The 19,698-nt window shown below is 37.8% G+C and overlaps 1 protein-coding gene across 1 annotated transcript in view; it reads right to left on the minus strand.

Annotated features, from left to right (window-relative positions):
- Positions 1 to 14,879, minus strand: part of Uba6 (ubiquitin like modifier activating enzyme 6) — a 58,228-nt gene extending 43,349 nt beyond the window's left edge. Inside the window, exons 1-6 of the mRNA XM_051170152.1 lie at positions 14,809 to 14,879; positions 13,601 to 13,666; positions 7,412 to 7,506; positions 6,779 to 6,807; positions 3,167 to 3,261; positions 2,335 to 2,446 (exon numbers count right to left, since the gene is read on the minus strand). Of these exons, the coding sequence (XP_051026109.1) occupies positions 2,335 to 2,446; positions 3,167 to 3,261; positions 6,779 to 6,807; positions 7,412 to 7,506; positions 13,601 to 13,666; positions 14,809 to 14,879 (468 nt within the window). The remainder of the gene's footprint in view (positions 1 to 2,334; positions 2,447 to 3,166; positions 3,262 to 6,778; positions 6,808 to 7,411; positions 7,507 to 13,600; positions 13,667 to 14,808) is intronic.
- Between the last annotated feature and the right edge of the window lie 4,819 nt (positions 14,880 to 19,698).

Consider the following 19,698-nt stretch of genomic DNA (forward strand, 5'->3'; position numbering starts at 1 on the left):
TTAGCCTCTCAAATATTGGGACTGCAGGTGTGTGTCACCACAGCCAGCTTGCTGTTAGTGGTGTCTGATGACCTGTCCATTGATAAAACTGCAGCACTGAAGCCCTCTTCTAACATTGTACTGGATCTTAGGTTTTTAAAAATCTAATGTTTGTTGTTAGACGTTACTGAATTGATTCCTTGATTAAATGACTATTGCTGTTTTACTGCTGTTTTTATGTCTACTCTACGTAAGTATATCCACCCCTGCTTACTTCCAGCATATATTTGCATGTGTTTGTGTGCACACACACACATTTGGCAGCCAGAGAAGGACTTTGGGGTGCCTTTCTTTATTAAGAGGATTGTCATATCACCCTGTGTTATGGTCTCTCACTGCTTCAGCTGGATGGCTGGGGCAGCTAAGACAGCTCTCAGAATCCACCTGTCCTCCTCCCACCGCAGTGCCGACAGAGCCATGCCCTGCTTTGATCTTAGTGCTAAGGATTTGAGTTCAGGTCCTTACACTTGCAGAGGAAACACTCTTACTCAAGCTATCTTCCCAGGCCTAGAACACCTCTTTCCCCATTTCACGTTCAGACTTTCTGTGTTTACTACTAATGTATTGAATCTTGTTTTTCATTCAGTCGATCTGCATCATCTAACCAGGGAATATTGTCCACTCACACTTAGAGTTAGTATAGATTATTTAAAGATGTCTGTTTCACCTATTGTTTTAAATATCATTTGTTGAAGTTTGCATTTCTTCATGGGAAATAAATGCCATTCCACTCACTCTTGGTAATGTACGACTTTGTTGAACAGTTTGCTAGCTGTCGAATAGGGGCATCTTTAAATGTGACTTGTTCATCTTTGTGGCACGGCTCTTTTCATTTTTCTTTTGTGTCTTCTTTACAAATAGCCTTTATAAGTACTCGTTTTCTTCTGCATGTGAACTCCCTTGAGCATCTTTTGGCAGGCTAGTCTGGTAGTAATAAATTTCTTCATTTTCTCCACTTATTTTGAGTTTTATTTTTTTAAAATCTTTGAAAGATAGGCATTTCAGGTAATATATAAAGCTAGTTGAATTACTTTTTGCTATTGAGCAATCTATTTTAAGTCTAATGCAGAGATTAGACACACTTTCTTTTTTTGCATTTCAGAAGGCCTGATTCTAAGTTTAGATATTCTTTCTCTATTGATCTTAGTCTATTGTTAGAAATTCTCTCAACTATAATTGTCTGATTTGTTTAGCTCTTTGTTTCTAGTATTTTAACTTTTCTCGAAGAGCTTTTTGTTGAACTTTTCATTTATCTTATGTGCTGTTTTCCTTAACTATCATTAACTTCTTCAAATTTTACTAGATGTTCTTCTTTGTAACCACTGTTTTCATTTAACAGGCATTTTATCACTAAGTTTTCTTCGGCATCGGATGCTAGAAAGTATTTTTTTTTTTTTGGAGCTGACACTGTTTTCTTATTTCTTGTGTTCTTATATATCTTAAAATTTTTGTTTCTGATAGATCATTTTTATAGATTATCCCCTAGCATTTTCTGTATTTGTGAAACATAACAAGCTAATACATTAAGAGCACTAATTGTATAAAGTCTGGTACTGGCTCCAGCACACCTTTAATCTAAGAACTTGTGTTCATCAGGTGCTAGAAAATCTTCAGCCAAAATTTTCCGACATTAATGTTTTCTTATGTGCAGTGCATGCATAACTCTTAAAGGTGTCTGCATAAGCCAGAGGTGGTATCTGGTGTCTTTTATCACTTTCCACTGAGTCAGCCTCTCACTGAGCCTCAAGCTCATTAATTAACTAGCCTGGACGGCCAGGAAGCAATGGGGATTAGGGTGGGTGTTGGGGATCTGAACTCTAGTGCTTCTGATTGTATAGCAAGTCGTTTATCCACAGAGACATCTCGTCAGCTTGAGACTTACCTTTACCACTGCTAGAAATCTAATGTCATAAAGTGAACCTTCTCATCTAAGCTAAAGTTTCTTATTTCTTGCTCAAACTTTCCTTATTTCTTTGTTCCAAAGTATAATTTATTCATATCTATTTTTCAGCTCTCTAATGCATACTAAAGCTGTTTATCAACTAAATATTAAAATTTAAAAGATATAGCAGGAACACATAAATGCATATCGTTAACAACCATTGAGTTTCACCTGTATATTACTGCTAAATACTCTTCTTACATTCAGGGGTTCTTAGGGCTTTTTCTGAAATGGAGTATTTAATAGGTATTATTTTAATTTGACCATTTTTATTCTGTCCCTCAAGATATTAGGTTATACTAGTTATATAATTTCCTTGAAATCTATAATAATATTTAATACAAAATACTAACCTGGTATTTTTCTAAGAAGGAGAGGTTTGTGGTTTCGTCAAAAGGAGTAGAGGAAGATGACACATGCACATACGGATTTAGTTCTGCAATACGATGAAGTACAGCTTCAGCTCTAGAAAAATAAATGCCTTTACTAATCGCTCATTTATTATATTCAGTCTCAGTGTTAGACACAATTAGCATAAGGACTTGCTAAATGAAATTTTAATGAAAACTAAATAAACTTTACTGATTTTCCCAAGTTACTACAATCTTAAGACATACTATCACATTCTTTAGCAAACCGAACAATTCTTACATATACTTCTTCCCTCCTAATCTGTAAGCTTCTTAAGTCTCTCAATGACAGCAACTCTACAGACTCCCTTTAGACACGAGAGTACAGACAGACAAAGAGTATAGTCAAGGACAAGGAAGGCAACAGAAAAAGGCAACGCAGTATTTGTCATGAAGGCAGAAGAAAGGGTACTCTGAATGAAGGACAGAAAAGGGAAGAAGGCTGGAAAGGTCAGTGTGTGGGACAAGGGGATAAAAGCAAACTATAATGGCATATATGTATAAAAATGTCTCAATAAAACCCATTCTTTGCTAAATACTGTTTTTTTAAACTTCCTTTAATAATGTCAAATTCATTTCTAGGTAACAGGATAAATGTATCAAGAACTTGACAGAGGAAATAAATATATGCTCGTATTTATTTATCCACGGCAGTGTGAATTTAACTTGACAAAGTTGATAACTATTACTAAACTGGCATTCTCAATACATAAAACATTCTTAATTATAATAGTTAAAAAAAAAATCTCATGACAATGTATCAAAGCAGCTTTACCTGTTTCTCTCATTAACAATATCATCTTCACACAAAAAGAAATTGGTCCCTAGATCCCATGCTTGGCATTTTTTTGTGTCATGAATTGTCAGCGCCTTGAGGAAAAAAGTAAAAAATAAAGGCAAAACACTTGTTGAGTCCAGAATAGAACCAAGATCCACACCACAGTTGATGTCTTTTACAATATACTAGAAATACTATGTATAACTGAGTAACAAAGAAAACTTAGTGTTGCAAGAATTGAAAAGGATATGTAACTATATCTTTACTCCGAAAATAGGACTATAAATACCCGAAGAGCCCTAACAATTAGGTGGAGAAACTACATTGTAAGTAGCTTTAAATTTTATGAAAGCAGCATATCATAAAAATCAACGTAAAGAAAGCATTCAGAAAAAACTATATAAAAACATCAAAATATAACCCTGTCTCGAAAAGCCAAAAAAAAAAAAAAAAAAAAAAATCAAGCATGGGACAAATTAGAAAAACAATGTAACTTTTTCACATCATAAACCTTATAGAAGATTAATTTACAAGGAACATGTGAAATAATACATATTTATTGCTCTCGAATATGAAATGCTGAATATGTAATAACTTCCCCATTCATTAGAGTGGCAAAGTTCAACAATTTGACAATAATATATTCTGTTTAAAAAGATGATGAGAATCAGTCACTTTCATGTATTATGGTGGTACTTCTGGAAAGAAGACATAAATTTCCCCTTTAACAGAATAATCCTATTTTTAGGAATCTGTCCCAAAGACATTCTTGGAAAGATTCAAAAACATTTACAGTCAAGCTTATTAGGTATAATTATATTAAAAACACTAGAACAAATTGTGCATCAATGGAAAAATTAGTAGGTGATATATCCATACAGTGTATGGATTCAAGTAACTATGAAAAAAATGAAACAAATATTCATCACTATGCAGTAATCTTTGGGACATGTTGTTAAGCAGTACAAAGTAAGCACTTTAAGAAACACAGGAAGGCACAGATACATAAAGTTGAATAGGATATTTATGTATGCATGTATTTGCTTATATTTAAATGCAAATAAAGACCAAATCAAATTTAAATGTGGATGACTTAAGGTGGAACAGAGTAGGAAAAACCAGACTAACCAAAAAAAATTTTTATTTTATGCTTAATTTTGAATTAAAGAAATACTCTATAGTAGTAATATTGAATTTAAGAAGTGAAAAAAACCAAACAAACCCCAAAAGAGTCTAAAATGAAATGATATAAACTGTTCTTGAGTAGTATGCATGATTAACTGGAGGAGTTACTGAATGAATATATATATATCAATCAAAAGCGAGGGATTTTAGAAGATAAAAGATGTTAATTTTCAATAATTTATTAGTAATATTGAAACTGTATTCTAAAACCATGCTATACAAGTTAAGTATAATATAGGACAAGTAAGTGGACTGCATTAAGAACCATGAATTTTTTTTTTTTTTTTTTTGAGACAGGGTCTCTCTGTGTAGCCTTAGCTGTCCTGGACTCACTTTGTAGACCAGGCTGACCTTGAACTCACAGTGATCCGCCTGTCTCTGCCTCCCGAGTGCTGGGATTAAAGGCGTGCACCACCACACCCAGCTAGAACCATGAATGTTACAATAAGAGAAACTACAAATATACAAAGTAAAAGAAGTAATCCATCATTCCTACAGGTGAATTAGACATCTTTGTAGTAACTTTTTAAAAATATTTTATTTATTTTACGTATATGAGTGCTCTGTCTGCCTGCATGCCAGATGAGGGCATTTGAAGTAGGTGGTTGTGAGCCACCATGTGGTTGCTGGGAATTGAACTCAGAGCAAATCTTAACCACTCTTAACCGTTAAGCCATCTCTCCAGCCCCTGTAGTAAATTTTAATATTAAACTTGAATATACTTCAGTGGTTCTCAACAACTGTTTTATCTCTCTCCCAATAAGACTTAAAGTGACAAAGACTATGGGGGTTATGTCAAAAGAACTCAGAAACTTAAGGATTCCACTAAGAAAGATGAGCCAATTTCTGTACTATTACAAATAGAATATATAATGAATAAACACATCATAGAAGTGTATTTAAATACACAAGTTTAGTCTCAGCTGCGGAATAGTCAGGATGACTTCTGGAAGGCGGTGAACAGAAAAGAAGCCAGTGTTGTATGTATCCGGCCTTGTGTATGTGCAGTGTCATCAAGTAATCAATGAAGAGAAAATTTTCTTTCTAAAATATTATTAAAGCTAATAAATGAAGAGGGAATGACAACTACAATTAATGGATGTAATGAATCAAGGTAACAATGATTAATGGCTAAAATAATAATACAGAAGAGAAAAAGACAATGTTATCATCTCCTGGTAGAACACAGTATTTCCTGTGAAAGTCTTACCATAGGAATTAGATCTAAATTTGACTGTGGATATGACTACCAGCTTATAGGACAATACAAGACAAAAGTATATGCCACAAATATTTTCTTCATCCTTTCTATTTTATTGGATATAGGTCTATGTAGCTCTGGCTGGCCTGGAACTCACTATGTAGAGTAGGACGATGCTTGGTCTTCAACCTATAGTCGTCCTCCTTCTTGCCTTCAAAAGTGCTAGAATTAGACATGTGCCAGTACATGTGTCACAAAATGACTACTTTCTTCAATAAATAAATTTTGTCAAGGTGAAAGAAAGTTAAAGTTGCAGTATATATACATTCCCCTTGGCTCCTGATTAGAACAAAAACACTTTTAAAAAGATTTCTGAAGACACAGAGCTGAGCTTCAACTGGACCTTCGTTTATGCTAGCTAGCTTTCAGGGCAGCACCAACAAACACCCCACACTTCTTGATCATCTTGTGGGTAGCCCCATCCTCTGCATTGTGGGCTAGCGTCGCCCCTCTTGTTGAGTGCTTGAGGAAGCCCACTGTCACACTGTCAGCAGCACTACAGCGACAGGCATATAGCTGTAAAATCAGAGTGACCTCTGGTCCACAGCCAGTAAGGAGCTGAAGTCCGAAGTCCCACAGAGAACAAAGCTGGCTACAACCAAATCTGAGCTTTGCAAACAAATCCTTTGATAAGCTGACCTCAAGACAACTATAGCTCCTACAAATACTGTCTGAATCCTTGTGAGAGATCCTAACAGAACAGGCTAAAATATTTGCCAATGCTGGACATAAACTTTACAGTACATGATTTTATAATAATAAAAAACTAATACAAAAATAATAAATCAAAACATTTTAAGGTGTTAAAATGGTATTAAAATAGTGACTATGTTAAAGATATATACTAAAATATTGAAAATGATAAAATATCTGAAATTCTTATTAAAAGAATCTAGCAGTTGCAGCCAGTAGGAAATAGGAAGCAAATTTATGAAACATGCATGTACACTGAGCTGGTAACCGAAGCTGTGGATAGATAATGAGGAATGTATTAGGTGACTCTTTTTATGTTTAAATTTTCAATAAATTAAAAACAACAACACAGAACTGCTCATTCTCTTATGTAAAATGAAGAAATAAGACAAAATACATTATTACTACATAATAGCAAAAACAAAATGGTTCATAACAAACCACTTTTCATACTGTGGATGTGCACTCACCTTAATCCCTGCAAGAACAAGATTCTTTGCTATAAAGGAAAAAGAAATGGAATAACTTAGAATTGCAAATTCATACCAAACATAGCTTCATAGAATTCCTTCATATTTCTGAGGAACTATTAACTATATTTTTACTTCTTAAAGAAAGTTAGGAAAATGAATTAATACAATTTTGCATAACCATACCATTAAAAGATATCTACTCGTTTTTTAGTGTTTGAATGAATATACAATGCAACCACAACAAGGCAAGAATGGAATGTTAAACCAGGTATGGCGGCACACGCCTTTACTCCCAGGCACTAAGGAGGCAAAGACAGAGGGATTTTTGTGAATTCCAGGCAAGTGTGATTTACATAGTGAGTTCCAAAGAGCCAGGGTTACATAGTGAGACTGTGTCAATAAACAAAAGAATGACCAAGTGAGAGGCCCGTGTGTGTGTGTGTGTGTGTGTGTGTGTGTGTGTGTGTGTTTTGTGGAACCACACCTGCGCTACAAAATATTTTGTCAATAAATTTGATCAGCATTTTGAGTCTAATATCCTTTAAAGAAAATAAGAGAATAGTCTTTATCTTATGCAGCTCAAAGTATCACAGGAAGAAGTATAAGAAAAAAAAAAAAAATACTGCTTACCAATTTCCACTCCAAGACCACCCATACCACTTAAGAAGACACAGGATTTGGCCATCTTCTGCATTGCTGTGTCACCAAGAACATATCTCTGTCGACTATATGTAAAACACAATGAAAAACAAATGATTATTTAATCAAAATAAAATATGCCTTAAAGTTTTGCAAACTAACAGCTTGACACTTGATTCCGTCCAGAGTTGTTTTAGATGATTGTACAGCATGTAGTTAACCAACTGAATTGCTAACAATATAATAAACTTTGGACAATTAATGTAGTTTGGCACCACGAGCCACATTATAACAAGGCAGTTAGTATAAACTGTCCCCTTTATGGAATTATGTTAGGTGGACTTGTCACTGTTTCATTCCCTCCTGTTCCTCTCATTGAGTCTTTTCAGTGGTCACTACGGACCTTTGATTCTGCTATCTTGGTTTTTGGGTTTTAAAAAAAAGATTTACTCATTATGTAGACAGAATTTTGCCTGCATGTACACCTTGAGATTTCCCTCTTCCAAGTTAACATGATATATATGGGGCTTAACCAAAAGGGCCAGAAGAGGGCATCAGATACCCTAGAACTGGAGTTACAGGAGGCTTATGAGCTGACTGATATAGGTGCTAGGAACTGAGCTCCAGTTTTCTACAAGAGCAGTATGTGTTCTTGCCCACTGACCACCTCACTAGTCCACACTAATGAGATTTATTCATGTTAGTGTAAATGGTCAGTGATTTTCGTTTTTCTGACCTATCATTTGGGTGACACTATTAAGTGGGCATGCCACACAGTAGAGAATGTGACCAGTAAAAAGATATCATCAAGGCAGTTTACACTGAGCAAGTTCTAGCTGCTAAATTTTACCTCTGCTAAAGGAACACTATGTTCTCATATTTTAATGTAGTAATTCTAATTGTACTTCCTTGGAGCGACACAGAATCATCAGTCCATCTTTGAAGACCTATAGATTGTATTCACAACTCAGCATCTTTTCTGCTAACACCTCAAATTCTGTAATTCCTAACACAAAATCATTCCCAGTCCCTGTAATATTCTAAGCATCTTCTGGATGCACTTCAATGACCTTCATTATGTGTCCATATTATTTACTAGCGACGATACTCCAGGAGGCTGGGGACATGTCTCACTGTTTAAGAGCACTTGCTATTCTAACAGAGAACCTGGACTAGGTTCTGAGTACCCACATGGCAGTTACAACCATCCATAACTCCAAATCCAGGGGGATCTGATGTCCTCTTCTTACCTCCGCAGGCTCGAGCCATTAAATGTGATACACACACACATGCAGGCAAGAACATTCCATATGTATAAAATAAAAATATCTAATTCTTTAAAAAATTAATACTTGAGGTATTTTATGTATTTACTCTGCAGAGAAGATAGTATAAAGAACTTCATAAGGGTACTTACTATAAGGGTCACATAGTAAATAAATTAAAAAGTGTAAAATACTCAGCAAAATGCCCATGGCCTGCCACTGTGAGATAGATAAACAAACATTTGCATATGGTAAACACACTGAAGTACCAGAAACTATGGGGACCTGCAATACAGATGATTATTTGTAGTTAGGAATAGAACAGTTGGGAAATAAGGTTCATTTAGGTTGAAGTCTAAAGAATTAGTAGCAGCTCAAAGAGTCATCAAGATAGGGAAAGCACAGGGATGTGACTCATTTGGTAGAATGACTGTTTAGCACGCACAATACCCTGGGTTCAATTCCCAGCACTGCATAAGCTAGGCCAGATGTTGATGCCTGGAATTCCAGCACCTGGGAGCATCCAGAATTCAAGATCATCCTTAGTTATAAATTTATGGCCAGCCTTGGTTACCTGAGAATCTGCTTTGGACCAATGTGAAATAACAGGAATCAGATTTAGTCTCCTGTTTTAAGTAACTGGAAACTCAACAAAATAACATCACTCTCTGAAAAAAAAAGTCATCATCACTCAATCAACCAATCACTTATCTATCTGTGGGGCCGAAGTACTGAGGAAACTGTCTGACCCAGTCCAGAGCAGTAGGGTCAAGTCATGTCCAACACCAGAAATGTCTTCGACAGTGGTAGGAGTAGGGACCACTCCCCACCCCCCCTGCCCTGGGCCTGCATGTCACAGTGCACATAGTGCTGGGCCCCCTACCTTTGTCCACACCAGAGGAAGTTAATTACAGACAGCCAGGTTAAACTTCCTCTCACCTTGTATGGTCATGTTCAGAAAGCACCTGGAATTCCACTTCATGCAAATAATGCACCAGCACTTTAGCCTTGGCCAACAATGTACACTCACCCCAAAGTCTCTACCCACTCCCCAAAGGTTCAAACAGCCTTTGTTTCTCCCCACTTAATAAAGCCTGTCTCCTGAGTCTGTTTTCACCGTTCTCATCAGCCATCCGCAGGCCGTTCCTGCCTAGCTTTACCTCTCAGGCCACTAGTCTGGAGAGGAGGTGGAGTGGGAATGACACCTGTTTGTTTGTTTGTTTACTTATTTATTAGGTTGGGTCTCACTATATAGCTATGTGGATCAGTCTGGCCTCAACTCACAGAGATTTGCCTGCCTCTGCCTCCTGCATGCTGGTTTAATATCTCATCATGCTGAAGGCCTTATTTGAGCTATAACCTGAAGAATTACTCGGTTGCAACAGCGGAAAGGAAATGCAGCTGGAATCTAGTGGTCTTCCTAAATTAAAGAGCTATAAACTTGAGAAGCTAGAATTTGTTAAGAAGATGGTCCACCAGGTAAAGATACCTGTCACCACGTCTGACAACCTGAGTTCAATCCCTGAGACCTACAGGGTAGAAGGAGAGAAGCAAATATCTCTAATAACTATTTGTCCTCTGACTGCCACACCCATGCCATAGAATGAGTGCATAAACACACACTATAGCATGAGTGGATACACACAGACACACATACAAATAAATAAATATTTTAAATATTTAATGAAATAAGAAAAGGTAAGAGTTTTTAAAGTAGAGGACCACAAAGTGGCAGAAGGTTCTCTAACTTAAATTGAGTACAGATTAGCAAACATATGAAGAAAATTCTAAAGCTGGAAGAATCACCTCAAAAAACAAGAAGAATAATCACTACTATTAAAGTAGACCTCCATAAAATTTTGTGTTTTGCTAAAGCTAAGCATAAAATAACTAAAATTAACCATAAAATATATCACAATATGAAATGCATTAGATCCAGTATTAAGAATATTACATAAGGGGGCTGGAGAGATCACTTAGAGGTTAAGAGCAGTGGCTGCTCTTCCAAAGGTCCTGAGTTGAATTCCCAGCAACCACATGGTGGCTCACAACCATCTACAATGAGATCTGGTGCCCTCTACTGGCAGACAGGCATACATAAATATTAAAAACAGAAAAAAATATTACATAAACAGTTAAGGAGCACGCTGTTTTCAAGTAATTTAACTGTGTCCCTAAATAACACTAAAGAGTATTTTAGGAATCTAAAATTATGATGCATCTAAAAAAATGTAAAACCCACAAGGTCTGACATCAATTTAAAAAAAGTTATCAGGAACACGAAGCAGGAAAACACAACCCACAATGAACTAAGTATAACCAGCAGGTGCACATTCAGGAATAACACAGATGCTTGAACTAAAAGACAAAGACACTGAATCAATTATAAATATGATTAATTGCTCAAGAAGGCAGAAGGAAACAAAAAACCTTCAGAGAATAGAACTACAAATCTAAGATTAAGAACAGACTGGATGGAACTAATGTCAGATATGACACTACAAAGACAACCTGAAACTCAGCAACAGAACTTCCTGTGATGAAAATAAATAAAGCCCAGGAAAGTTAGGGTAGTTTATTAGGCCTAATATACATGAAATTGGAATTCCTAAAATAGAACATGGAGAGGAGGGAAAAATATGTGAATGGCTAATACTCATTTTTTTCCAGAAATACTAAACTCAGATACTACAATTTGAAAAATTTCCAAATGAGAAATATAAGGAAAACTACCATGGTGTATCATATACCACAGAAAGGAGTTAAAACCTTGAAAGTTGCTATAGATAATGGAATGTTATGTAAGGGGAAAAGGTAAGAGTACCTATCATTTGTCTTTCTCTCATAAAATCAGAAACAGTACTTTTAGAAGTATAGACATTAAAGAAATAAAATAACAGCACCAAAATACCATGACCTGAAATTCCACACTCAACAAAAATATTTCTCAAAATAAAAAGTAAAATAAACCTCTTTGAACATATAAAACCTAAAAAGAAAAGTTTCTAAAAGACTTTAATAGAAGAAGTGTTAAGACTCTTAAGCAGGCAGAAGACAGTGAGATAAGAATCTGAATTTACAGAAAAACATGGAGAATATGAGAAATGAAAAAAGTAGGGATAAATACATGGTCTTCACCTTAAAAACTGATTTAAAGGTAACTGTTTAAGTGACGATAACGATACAGTATGAATTTACAACACACCTAGAACTAAATGTAAGATAATAATAGCATAAATCTTCTAATAGGAAAAAACTCACACCACTGTTTTATACAAGAGAAGTGGTATTACTTTAACTTTATTATATAAAACTAATGATAATTATACTCAATGAAGTAAAAACTAAAAAAGGGGGGGCTGGTTTAGCAGGTAAAGTATTAGGCACAAGCCTGAAGGAACCCAAGGTAGATAGGGAAATTTCCCTAGATAGCATGACCAGCTGGGAAACAAGCATTTACATGAGCGTGCATGGACATTTCACATTCAAACCGTAACATTCTGCCTCATCTTCAGTCCTAACAGTTCCAATATCACAACAATATCAAAAGTCAACAGCATATTCTGAGATTAAAGGCAAACTCGTAGCTGTGAGCTGCAACATAAAAAACAATGTTACACACAGGTAAGATTAACCAGCAAAATATTTTCACCCTCATACACATAGGGAAGGGAAGGACAGAGTCAAAGCCACACCAAAACTCAGCAGGGCAGACATCTTTGCCCAGCATATGCTGCACATGGTGCTGTGACTGTTACCCAGCACTGCCTGTTTAGCATTTCTGGCTAGAACTACGTGCTTGCTCTCTGTTGGCTCTACATGTTACCTGCGGCTTTCCTATCCAGACACAGCATGTACTGACCCCAGGTCATTCACTGGAGCTTAGGTTTCAGTCTCACAGCTATAAGCATCACTGTCAGAGGCTGCCTGAAGGGTCCTGACCTTTCCACTCCAAAGCTCATTGCACTTAAGTCACCAGTCAAGTGACAGCATTCCTACTATGCTGCTTGGCATGTAAAGACATGACAGGGCTCTTCACGAACGCTAATGCTCCCCTCACAAACATATTTCTTAAAGTATGGAAGTCAAATCTTCTAGATCTTTTCAATTTAGAGGACAGACTTTTACAAGGAAAAAAATCTACTCTAGCATTCTAATTTTCTTGAACTTTTGTTAGTAAAGTGTGTGTCTGTGTGTGTGTGTGTGTGTGTGTGTGTGTTTGACTACTGATGTGTGTGTACAAGTCCCAGGACAACTTCTGTGGAGTTGGTACGCTCCTTCATCATGTAGCTGTCAGGCTTGGTGGCAAGCCATTTCTCCTGCCCGGAAGTCACCTCAAGTCATCTACTCCCTCCTCCTAAAGTTTCAATATTCTCCCAAAAGTACTACCAACTAGGGACCTTTAAGTACATAAACATGTGGAAGACTCTTCCTATTCAAGGCATATCTCACATTAAAATCCACTCAAATTATAACTCTCGGTCACCTAATATTTCTCTGTTATCTAATATTGTATTTTCTTGAGAAGTCACTGAAATAATCCTCCTCTAAAATTGCAGGCATAAGAGAAGTAACTGAAGAAACTCCTACACTATCGATAAGGTTAGTAAAGCCTCTTATCTCTACTCAAGTCATTTACTTTCATATTGGATAATAAAATTTTCCTTGGTCCTGTCATTTAAGTCTAAAAAAAAAACGAAGGTTTGCTTTCATAATTTAAAACTTTCGCACTACATATATATGAGAAGACCCCACCAAGAAACTCCAATTTTAATTTGAAAGGAACGTGTAGGATATCCATAGAAAATTCCACATGGGCATAGTCTTCAAACAGACTATGAGACTCTGTACTAATGATCAGAAAAGGTGGGTTTCAGTCTCCGAGGTTCTGGGTTTCCGTCCCCGAGGTTCTTACCTGTATAATCCATCATCGATTTCCACAGATTCTGTTGACATGGCAGGCAAATTTTTAGTTGTACTACTAGGGGGAAAAAAAAACAACAACAACAAACTTTTAAAGAGCAAATATGGCTTTTAAATATTCACACTCTAAATACGAAATTCAATTGTGCATGAGACCGGTTACTAAATTTCCTAAAGGTCCTTATATACCAAGTGTATGTTTTATTAGATATCATCTTTCTTAGATTTAAAGAAAAAAATGTTTTGAATTTTACTAACTGCTATGTGCAGTGTTTACCGTTGAGATTTTTAGAGCCACCAGACAATAACTGCATTCACATCATCTAGCTAATAAAGTCAGCATACTCACATAACATACTATTGTGTGTGTATATAATAATGTAATAACGACACCTATGAAACAATAAACATTTTCCAACTAAGGGGTGGTGATTTGTATTAAATACTATTTCTCAAGCCGATTTTTAGCAACGTTGACCTGGGCAGGCAATACTGTTTCTTACATCCAGTAAATCGTAGCATCCGTTTCAATATGCAGTGTAGAGAGGTAAAGCCTTATGTTAAATGACCACAATAAATCCACCACATCTATATTTGGTATGCAGTATCCTTGGGGCTTTATTAATTCTAAGATGATTGAAAGAGAAAGAACCCAAACACTGAAGAGTATACCAGGGCCCCAGTCTCATAATTTTGCAGGTTGGGAAAGAAAAACCACAAGACCCTCAGGGGGAAAGTAATCGTAAGAGCCTTGGGTCCTCCCTGCGCCCCAGCATCCCCGGTAGTCAACAGGAGGGTGCTCGGGGTGTTCAGACCGCCACTGACTCATCCCGACTTGTGCCCTCAAGTAACAGTTTTCTGAGCAGCGCGGCTGGAGGGAGAGAGTGCGCAGTGGCGCCGTGAGCCGGGGCTCCCAAGGAAAGGTGACAAAGCAACAGGAGCCACAACAGGCCCGTCGGAAGTGGTGTGACCCGAGGGGGAAAACCGCTAGACCCTACCTGCTACCGCGAAGACCTGGGCAGAGCGCGGGCGCCGAAGCCGAGCGCCCACGCCGCCACACCCACCGCACGAACGCCCGCCCGCCCGCTCTCCGTGGCTCCGCGCGGCTCCCCGTGGCCTCCACGCGCCCCGAGGCCCGCGTCCCTCGGCTTCTCTCCGCCCTAGCCCGGCCGGGACCAGGCCCCTCTCTCTCTCTCTCACCTGCAGGCTCCCCAGGACGAGCAGGACGCCTCTTCACAGGCGAGCGAAGCCGACGGCTTGGACTGCTCCATCGCCTTCCGAGACTCTGGAGCAGCCAGGAGGGAGGAAGGGAGGGCGATGGGAGGGGGGGCGTACGAAAGGAGGCGGGGCCGCGAGGGTCAAGGGGCGAGCGACGGCGTCACGAGGAGCGGAGATGGGGGGGGGGGGGGAGTGCGCTCAGGACGGTGTTTCCCGTCAGCCCCGGGGACACCTGACTTCCGGTTGGGGAGGGGCAACTGGGCGCGCTTCCTTGCAGGTGAGGGGAGTGGCTAAGTGAAGGCGACCGAGCGCTGAGGGGCGGACGCGGAACCAAAACACTGGAGTGACACGTCACCTCCGGCTGTAGGAGCTGAAGGCGCGGGGGAGTGGACTCGACAGCGGCTTAGGTGACAGAGTTTACCTTGCAGGTTCTTGAGTATAACACCTAGAGGAGGTCATTTTTCCCAACAACAACAAAAACAAGACATATCTGGGCGGGGACTCAACCTAAAAGATTCTATATAGAATAGTTTTGAGCATCTACTACGTGTAGGACGCGGTTACAGAGTTCTATAGGCAAGTGACTTCAGAGCTGTAAAGTTTGCCATTTTCATTTCTTGGGAGGAAAAAACAAAAAACAAAACCGTACAGTTAATGATTTGGTCAATAGCCAATGACCCAGATTTCCAGCACAGTCGTGTCTACGGATTTCTCATCTAACTCACCCGCTCCCCCCTCCCCGCGCACTGACTCTCCTTTTACCATTTTTTTTTGGAAACAATTGTGTGGATTATAACCAGCAGTGTATTTCAAGAAACATCGGCCCTATTTTTAAAAGTGGCATCTACTTTGACTATAGATTATAATACAACATTCCGTGAAGAATATTTTTACTTCAAATTGTCTTGTATTTTGAGATGAGAGTCCTGAAAACCCTATATTATCCTGTGTGTCCATCTCCACGCTGTTTCCGAAACTGAGCATCTCAAAAAGCTAGCTTGTGTTGTCTAACTGTTTACCTTGGTTTCATCTGTAGGATAGGGTTTTTTTTTTTTTCAATTTAATTGTGGACCTTTTTGATTTTTTACATTACCATTAAAATTAACTTGGCTATGTCTTATTCTTTCCAAGTTCTGCTCTAGCACTGTCTTTATTATAAAGAGTTTTGGGGTTTTTTTGGTTTTGTTTTGTTTGGACATGTGCATACATGCTGCTAATTTTTTGCTCCTTCCTTTACTTTCAGGAAACACAGATACTTACATTATAATTCATAACAGTAGCAAAATTATAGTTCTGAAGTAGCAAAAAAAAAAATGATTTTATGGTTGGTGGTCACCACTACATGATAAGCTGTATTAAAAGCTCACAGCATTAGGAAGGTTGAGAACACAGTGTTAAAGCTTATACTATTCCCCTATGCCACCAGGGGTTTTAGTCAAAGCCTTGTTAACACACTGGTATGGAAGAGTATTTAAGATCCAAACCACAGTAGCAGGCATCTTACATTTAATGAAATATTGTATAATTTTTTTCAAACATCATTAAAATGGTGATTCAGATCTTAACAGTTTTTTCATGTTTTGCCATCTTTATACATTGGGAAAAATAGATTATGACTAGACATTTTGACGTTTTATGACATAAGAAAGTATGATAGTATATTTAGAATATTAAAGGAAGAATGTATATGCCAATCATTTTGTATCCAGAAAAATCAACACTAGTGTTCAAACAGTGCAAACTGTTATCATCACTTGATAGCAACAATTGATAAGACTATTGTCTTCATGAATCAATATTAGAGAAAATCTTGAGAACCAAAGTAACTAAATAAACTTTTACTTGAGAACAGGCTCAAGTTCTGGGTGGGAAATCACAAACCATTGTTTGTGTTGGCTTTTGTGTTCCTCCTACTTTTTTTCTGATTATTAATTTCCCCAATTTCAATTGAAATTAATTTGCAATTTCTGAGCTCGAGGCACCTCTTTCAGCAATATTTTCATTGTCTGTGATATTATACTCCTCATTTTTGAACTCAGTACTCTGTTGCTCACTTGTCTGCTAGGCTCTTGTCCCTGGACCATTAGTACAGGGAAGGAACCTGAATTCTGTAAGTACAAATCCTTCTGAAAAAACCTGAGTTGCAAAGGGCAGACTGAGTGGCTTCTAGCAAGGAGGGAACAAATTAACTAGAGAAACCATGGATTACTTTTCCGAACAAGTGATTAGCACATATTTATTGTAGGACTTTAGGGAAGCATAAAGTTTAGGAGGCATTAATATGAAGTAGCATTCTGATAGGCTAAAAACAAATAAACAAACAAACAAGCAATCCTCCCCCCTAAAAAAAAAAAAAATCCTGCTCTAGTTAAAGGGTCTATGTTAGGTCTGAACTACAACATGGACCCGGGACACCACTTTCATGGAAACTACAAAAGATAGATGCGAATTACGTTCACAAATTTCTTGAGTATGGTTTTGCTGCTTGTTGAGGGTGGAAGCTATTTCTTTTGACAAAGTGATGTGGCTCTTCTAACAACAAAGGATAGAGTCATCTTATTGTGGGAAATCCAAACAGTGAAGTGTTTGAAAATCTATGGTTTTAGCTAAAATGGTTTTCTGTAAGTGAAGTCCATAGCTTCTCAGGCAAAGGATTTTGCGATATGATAAAACATGTTCTTAAGAGCAATTTTATAACTTTATGTCTGACTTCATCTCTAACTATTACTGCTATTAGGGAAAATAGAATTTTTTTTTAAAATTTCCTTACTCCAAGGTGATCTTTGTTTTCCATGGATTTAAGGGAAACTTTCCTAACTTAAAAGGCTATCAGTCCTTGTTATGTGACGTTAAAAAAAAAAAAAAAGTGGCCTGATGCTTGTCATTTCTTCACCCATTAATTCTTCACCCTGATGTGGACTGTCTTTCTTCTTTTCTCAGTCTCCGTGCTATGTGTCTGTGTACATGCATGGATATGTGAATGTGGTGGCTACATCCTGTTCTTGTAGTGTAATAATTGAACTGGACCACCAACCTCACAGCTAAGAATTGATTGCTGAAGTCAAGTCGGTACACAGGTTCCTGAACTTTGAGCAAGATCTTTGCCCGAGGGTGTTGTCCTGAAATCTGAGCTGATTGGAAGGTAACTATTTAGTCCAGAGGTAAAGGTAAAGTTTTGTAAAGGAAAAACTCTTTATTAAAATCTTAATAGTTATCTACTTATATGCACTGGAATGCATGTGCTGCAGACTACGTATGCTTATGTCACCCAGACTCAGATGTTGAAACTGAACTCCACTGTGATGGAATTTGGAGATTGCTGAAAGCTTAGAGATCCCTGCTATCCTTCAGGCCTTATAAGGGCATAGCAAGAGACATTCTTCCCAGAACCAGAGACGGCCTTTGTGATAGATACCAAATCCCTGGGGACTTTGTAGTTTCCAGGTGACTCAGTTTTGGTCACGTATCATGTATAGCTTCCAGGCAGTGGGCTCACTCAAGTTGTGTAGAAGGGAAAAAAAATATAACACAAGATGAAATTAGGAACAATTAACTCAGCTAGAAGAAAATCAAGTAATTTTTGGCCAAGAACAAGAATTAAGGTTCCTGTCCCTAAGCTGCCTGACCAGTTTCCACTTCCTGTTCTCATCAACACTAATTCATTGTATGCTTTCTTTCTTTCTTTCTTTTTTTCCTGACTGACACAATATGAAGATCATCTTTCTTACCTTTCTGTTCTCCTTGGTTTGAGAGCCCCGATCCTTCAGGTCACAGAACATCAAATATCAACAAGCCTCTTACCTCTTGTTGGACCCCATTCAGCATTTCTTCTGAGGGATGGTGCTAAGAGTTTGATGCCCCACAGGGTTCCCTGCTTACACATGTGGGCCTATAAGTTAGGACCATATTTTGTGCTGTCTAACCTGCTTCCTCTATTCATAGCTTGAGTCTCTCAGTGCCTAAGTGGGACTTCCTTTACTGAATTCTGGCCTTTGCTCCTCTTTAACAGTCTGTGGTTCCCGTCTTGAATCTTGCCTGAATAGTGACACCTCTTTCCACTTTTAGTTTATTTTTGACAAAGTTTATTTTTGCTTGCGCTGGCATGAGGAGTCTGTAGTAACTCAGGTATGGCTATACATTATAACTGGTCAACACATAGGATCCTCTGTATGTTGTAGGGAGAGCATAATTAGTGTTGACCAAGAGTGAGGTAAACTACATAGAAAAGGTGAGATTTTTTTTTTCCTCTTCCAGAGTTTTACCATAGGTTTTCCTTATTATCCCTGATTGGGAATTCTACAATGTGAAATGTTGCAAAATCCAAAGCCTTTTGAATCTTAGATGCTATACCTGACTTCTTGTGACGGGCTACAGTCAAAACATACGTGCACTAAAAATATTATACAAAATTGCCATCAGGTTATGACTATGCCAACATATAAGGTTATATGAAGCAAGTGAATACCATGTTCAGACATAGGTCTTATATCCAAAATATCTTATTATAAACATTTGTTTCAAACTCTGAAAAATCTAAAAGGTAAAGAAAGTTACTTATGAATAATTGATCATGTTTGAGAGTAAAGACAGTGTCCAGGAAGATGCTCAGCAGGTTAGGTAACTTGCTGACAAGTCTGAGGACCTGCCTTCCATCTCTAGGTCCCACATGGAGGAAAGAGAGAACCAACTTATAAGTTCTTCTTTCACATCTGTGCAGACACTGTATCATCCATGTGCACATGAAAACACACACTATCTGAACAGATAACTGGTGATTGAGGACAGCTAGAAACTAGATATGACAAACGAGGGAATGGATATCGGATACTTCTTTCTTTGTTTCCTCCTCTAGAATCCACAATGATCTCCTCA

This window comes from Acomys russatus, chromosome 28 (genome assembly GCF_903995435.1).
Source record: "Acomys russatus chromosome 28, mAcoRus1.1, whole genome shotgun sequence".
NCBI classification, from domain to species: Eukaryota; Metazoa; Chordata; class Mammalia; order Rodentia; family Muridae; genus Acomys; species Acomys russatus.